The 6,000-nt window shown below is 43.4% G+C and overlaps 1 protein-coding gene across 1 annotated transcript in view; it reads left to right on the top strand.

The window, feature by feature from the left end:
- The window catches only part of PLCXD3 (phosphatidylinositol specific phospholipase C X domain containing 3), a 128,039-nt gene that overhangs the window by 80,580 nt on the left and 41,459 nt on the right, over positions 1-6,000 (top strand). The window contains exon 2 of the mRNA XM_006774553.2: positions 63-771. Coding sequence (XP_006774616.1) covers positions 63-771 — 709 coding nt within the window. The remainder of the gene's footprint in view (positions 1-62; positions 772-6,000) is intronic.

The raw sequence follows: 6,000 nt of genomic DNA, 5'->3' as shown, positions 1-6,000 counted from the left end.
AAAGAGGTTGGGGAGGACAAAGGACTGAAATGTAACCACATTGTGCCTTGTTGTTCTTCTAGGATCTCATGATTCTTTCAGCTTCTACATCGACGAAGCCTCTCCAGTAGGGCCTGAACAGCCAGAAACTGTCCAGAATTTTGTCTCTGTTTTTGGAACTGTGGCCAAAAAGCTGATGAGGAAATGGTTAGCCACGCAAACGATGAACTTTACTGGTCAGCTAGGAGCTGGGATCCGTTATTTTGATCTTCGAATTTCCACCAAGCCCAGAGACCCCGACAATGAACTCTACTTTGCTCATGGTTTGTTCAGTGCCAAAGTCAACGAGGGCCTTGAGGAGATCAATGCATTCCTCACAGATCACCGTAAGGAGGTCGTGTTCTTGGACTTCAATCATTTTTATGGAATGCAGAAATATCACCATGAAAAATTGGTCCAGATGCTGAAAGACATCTATGGAAATAAAATGTGCCCAGCAATTTTTGCACAGGAAGTGAGTCTAAAGTACCTGTGGGAGAAGGACTACCAGGTGCTGGTCTTCTACCACAGTCCCGTGGCTCTGGAGGTGCCCTTCCTCTGGCCTGGGCAGATGATGCCAGCACCCTGGGCCAACACCACAGACCCAGAAAAACTGATTCAGTTCCTTCAGGCATCCATCACTGAGAGAAGAAAGAAGGGCTCGTTTTTTATATCTCAGGTGGTGCTGACGCCCAAAGCTAGCACTGTGGTCAAAGGGGTGGCCAGTGGCCTCAGAGAAACAATCACAGAAAGGTAAGTATTCTTAAAGTATCAGGGGGATAATGTTTAAATAATTCATAGAGCTGCTAAGTGACAGAGCTAAAATTCACATCTAGGTATATTAATGTCCTACGGCAACCATAACTAAGTACCACAAATTGAGTGGCTTAAAACTTATGCTCTAGTAGGACTAAAGTAGGACTTGCGGAGGAAAAATCAAATAAGTACAGAAGTGTGGAAAATGCTTTTATATATTATATTTACACAGCTCTGCCAAGAGATTCACATTGCACATTAGCATATAAAAGGCACTAACAAGTATTTTAGTGGTGAATTTCGTTTAAAGTTAACTAATTCAATGTTTTCTAAGCACATATTTTTTTTAGACCACACTTATTAACAGCCCATGAAATTAATTTTGAAAACTGTCCCCAGCCCTAGCCAGTTTGACTTAATGGATAGAGTGTCGACCTGGGGACTGAAAGATCCTAGGTTTGATTTCCGTCAAGGGCACATGCCCAAGTTGTGGGCTCCATCCCTAGTAGGGGCGTGTAGGAGGCAGCCAATCAGTGATTTTCTCTCATCATTGATGTTTCTCTCTCTCTCTCTCACACACACACACACACTTTCTCTCTTTCTCTCCCCCTTCCTGCCTCTCTGAAATCAACAGAAGTGTATTAAAAAAAACAAAAACCATCCTTAGCCATCTGCTCTCATTGAGAACTTGCCACTGGCCTCTGGCTTTTGTAGCTGGAATAGCAGAGCTGTGCCACTGAGAAAAGAAAAGGAAGTGGGTAACGGGATAATTTTAAAAGCAGAACGATGACCCTCTCTGTAGAATCAACTTTCTTCTCTCTAGGCTTATGCGAAATCCTTGCAGATATATCTAAACATGGCCGTGATGCTTGTGCTGTAAGCATTCCAGAATGGAGCCTAGTCTCAGAAGAGCTAGAAAGACCTCTTTTTAAACCTGTTGCAAAGCCAATATCTGAGTAGGGTGTTGATGTGAAACTCAAAGGTGTCATTTCGTCCTGTGTCCATGTATTTCAGCTTTCTGGATGAGGTCTAGAGGGAAAGATCATTGTTCATGTTTATCCTACTGTCTTGCAAAGGTAATCAACTTACCTCTGAGAGTCAGTGAAAGAACCTTTAACTCCCCAAGAGCACATTACCCCTCTTCCCTCCTCAAGTGAAGAGGCCCACAAAGGAGACTGCCATTTTCCTCCTGAGATTGTACCACAGCTGCCCGTTCAGAAATCCTATGTTAACATCAAAAAGTGTCATGAAATTCTCCTTTGCCAACAAAAGAGAAGCCGTTGGGCAATATGAAGTCCTTTCTGGACCTTAAGAATTTTCATCTGCAAAATTGGGAGTTTGAACTAGATCATTTCCAAGGTCCTTTTCTGTTCCTAAATCCCACAATCCTAAAATCCTGCATTTGACTAGCTTCTCTATAACTGTTTGATGATGTCTAACAGGGTTAGGAAAACTCTGAGTGCATGCATTCAGAAAACAGTGTTTGCAGGTGTGCGTGGCTCTCAGGGTAACTGATGTAGGTACCATAGCTTTCAATCTGGCCACTGGTTCCAAATACTGCAGATGCGTTTTCTACATTTGAGCAATGCCAAAAGACACAGGATTTTATTTCCTAAAGACCTATTTTTAATTTCTTTTTCATATACCAGTTTTTGCACCTCGCCCCCACGGAATTCACACGTTTTTAAAAAGAAGGTGTGCAACTTGAATCAAGTCCTTCCCCAATTTGTGGAAGTTTATACATTATAGGTGTTTGAGTGGTTGGCTTTTTTGTTGTTGTTGTTGTTGTTAAAAAAAATTGTCAGGCCACCTGTCAGAATTTTTAAGGAGCAATACATCTTTGCAAATAAATTGATATTAAATTAATCTAGACGATATTTATATAGGTCAACAATGTAGATGATGATGATGATAACAACAAGCTATTTTAAAGTGTTCTCTATCTGTTCAGTCCTGTGCTAACTGCTTTATATGCATTGATTGATTTAATTTTCCCAAAACTTCCCCCAAATAGCATTGCCATCCCATCATAAATAAAAGAATGGACCCTTAGGAAGTTAAGCAACTTACCCAGATAACACAGTTCAGGAAAGGTGAATTCAAGAGTTAAATCCAAGTTGTTCCATTTTGTCTTTATTTATAAAACAAACATGCCTACTCTTTTCAAGACCCTGTATTCAATGGTGCTTCACCGTGTGACCTCGGATATGGAGTTTTAAAACCATTGCATCATTCTATCTCCCAGCTACCTGCGAGCACCCCTAGTGGTGACTGTTCATTTGTTTTCATCTTATCATATGACAACACCTAGATCAATGGTTCCCAACCTTCTTTCGGGCATGCTCCACCTAACCATTCTAAAATCCTGATGCCCGCACCAGCCCCCCATGACATATAATTCTTATTATTTAAAAAGTGAACTGCTATTCACATAGAGGAAGCCTAAAAGGCCATTAACTTGGTCTAAACAAGCTTCCAAAGAACATGGCATCCATGCCACAATATATATTTATATACTGTGTATGAGGCTCCTAGAACCATAAGAAATGCAAAAAAATCACTGTTAATAACCCATTCTTGAATGCCCCCCTTAAAAATCAAATTGCCCCCCTGTGGGACATGTGCCCATGTTGGGAACTGGGGATCTAGATGAAGTTGGCAGTATATTCAGCTGGAAGGTTCGATTTAGTATGCACCTGTCAAGTGTCTCCTGTGAGGGGCTCTGTATTGAGTGCTGTGAACATATTAAAATTAGTAAGATGCTATTGATTTTCTCAGGCATCAAGGATGTTTGAAAAGGCAAGATCATACATGACCTAAATACAAATTGGAAAAAGAGAGAAATTAACGGCCAAGATCTATAGTGATTTAAAAGCAGAGATACCTGGAAAGATTTTGGTCAGCTTTGAAGAGAGGACAGGCGTGTGATGGGCAGAAATGGGCAGTGTGGCTTCCCACACTGAGGGAAGAACAAGAGAAAAACATGGAATTGGGAAATCTGGAGGAACAGAAGTTAGAGTTGGCCAGAGCAGAGTGAGATGTAAAGGAACACAAGAGATGAACTTAGGAAAGGCCAAGGGGAAGATTATGCAGGACTTTAACTGTAGTCTGGGGACTCTGAGTTTAAACACCTATGTGCTAGAGGTACTAGGAAGATATTGAAGGAGACCAATCAGAACTGGACCTCAGGGGATGACACTGAACTGACTGCATAGGTCGAATAAGAAAAGAAGATACGGAAGATAACTCACCAGTCCAAGGTTGGAAACAAAGTGAGACGTCAGGAAGTGACTGGGAGGCCAGAAAGGTAGAAGATGTGGACATCTCAGCACTACTGATGCTCTCCCCATTGGAGCCCTGAGGGTACAGTCTGTTGAATAACATCCTTGGAGGTGGACAGTGTGCAGCCCTACCCATTGACTCTCAGGATTAGTCACTGCCTTGGAGGAAAGGCAGAATCTTCAGGGTGTGGTTGGTTGTAAAGAAGCATCAATATGACCCAGATAGGGGAGGAAGGCAAACACAGTTGTTGAGCTCACATTATGTGCCAGGCACTGTGCTTTATAGGAACTGTGTTCATTTAATCCTCCCCACAGCCTGACAAGGTGGGTATTAGCAGATCCATTGTAGGTAGAAATGGGTCTGATAATACTAGAAGTTGAATATGTCTAGTACCTTGCTCAAAAAAACCCATGTTAATTTAGCAAAGCCAAGATTATAATTTGGGTATGTTTGACTCCATGTTTCATGCTTACTCCTGCAAATTAGGGAAAATTTACATTTTCTAGGAGTGGGTGCATGTTATATAGTATCACATCTAGGAGGGGAGAGTCACTCTAAGGATTGGGGAAGGTAAGTATGCTAGGCTGGGGGGGGGGGAGCTGTGAGAAGAGCAGGTTATGGAGTTGTATGGCTTTGTCTTAAGAAAGCAAACCAATGTAAGATGCTGGCTTGAGGCCCCTAGGTAGCACCTCCATAGCATATGGCTAGGAAGGGAACTTAGAGGTGATGGGGCTCAATTCCCCCCACTGTGTGCTTGCTGCCCATTTAACTGTTTTCCACTTAGTAAGAATTTTGGGCCAAAGGAATTCTAAATGATTGCCCAAGTTACAGAGCTAACTGGCAGCAAAAATGAGATTAAAATCCAAGTCTCCTGGCTTAAAGGCAGAATTTTGTCCTCTACACCCCAGGTAGGGATGAGGACAGAGGATGGGATGGACAGGAAGACCAAACAGGGTCATAGAACAGGTTCAGGGACAAACATGGAAGGTCTGCACCATGCACAGCATACTGTGGTACCTGGGGCCCTGACTGGGGGTCAGAGGTCGGGCCTGGGTTTGGGCCATGGATTTTGTGCAGGGCCAACCTTCTCTGGGTTCTCTCTCTTTCTGCCTCACCAACACAATGGATTCTATTTTTTCCATCTAATCAGGACATACTGCAGCTCACACCAACACCCCAAACAGCATTACTGCTGCCCAATTTACCTGTCATTTCCTAAGCCCAGCAGGTACAGGGCTGGCCTCTGGGAAGTTGTTTACCTGCAACATCAGTCATCTCAACAGCTGTGGGGAGCCAAGAGGAACTCGCTGAGAGGTGGGTTGGAAGGCAGGGTGACATGGGACAGTGCCAGTCTCCATGAAGAGCAGCTTTCTGCCTCAGACCTCCCAGGCCGTGTCTCCTGGGACATCAGCACTAGAGCAGCTGATTGTGGACCTGCCGGTTCAGTAAAATGGGAAGCTGCCTCCTTGGGCTCCATATGCCTGTAGAGAGAGAATAACGAGGAGACTGTGGAAAACCAGCCTTAGGATAATCATTGTTTACCAGGCACTTTCATCATGAGATTGTTTCTTCAACGTACGCTTATCAGAGGCCTCGTTTGTTCAATACGTGTTATTTCCAACTTGCAGTTTAAGAAACTGAAGATCAGAAAAGCTAAATACTGTGTTTAGTGGCGCTATGAGCCAGTGCTGGGATCAATTCAGAATCTAGGTTTTTGAACCTCTAGAAAGAGGAGTCTGGCTTGGAAATGGAAAGGAAACTCCAGAAGGCAACCTTTTTCCTAGCCTGAGGCTTGGCCAGCTGGGAAGTGCGTGTGGCGACTTTGTTAAAATGTGAGTTCCTAAATGCTGCTCCCCAGAGGTTCTGACTCGGGTCTGTGGCAGTAGTGCACATAAAGCGTTCTCTCCCCTTTATTGTGCTGAAGTTGTAAGGTTAAAGGGCAGG

Source organism: Myotis davidii, unplaced genomic scaffold (assembly GCF_000327345.1).
Source record: "Myotis davidii unplaced genomic scaffold, ASM32734v1 scaffold348, whole genome shotgun sequence".
In the NCBI taxonomy this organism is placed as follows: Eukaryota; Metazoa; Chordata; class Mammalia; order Chiroptera; family Vespertilionidae; genus Myotis; species Myotis davidii.
This window is presented reverse-complemented; position numbering and strand designations above follow the sequence as displayed.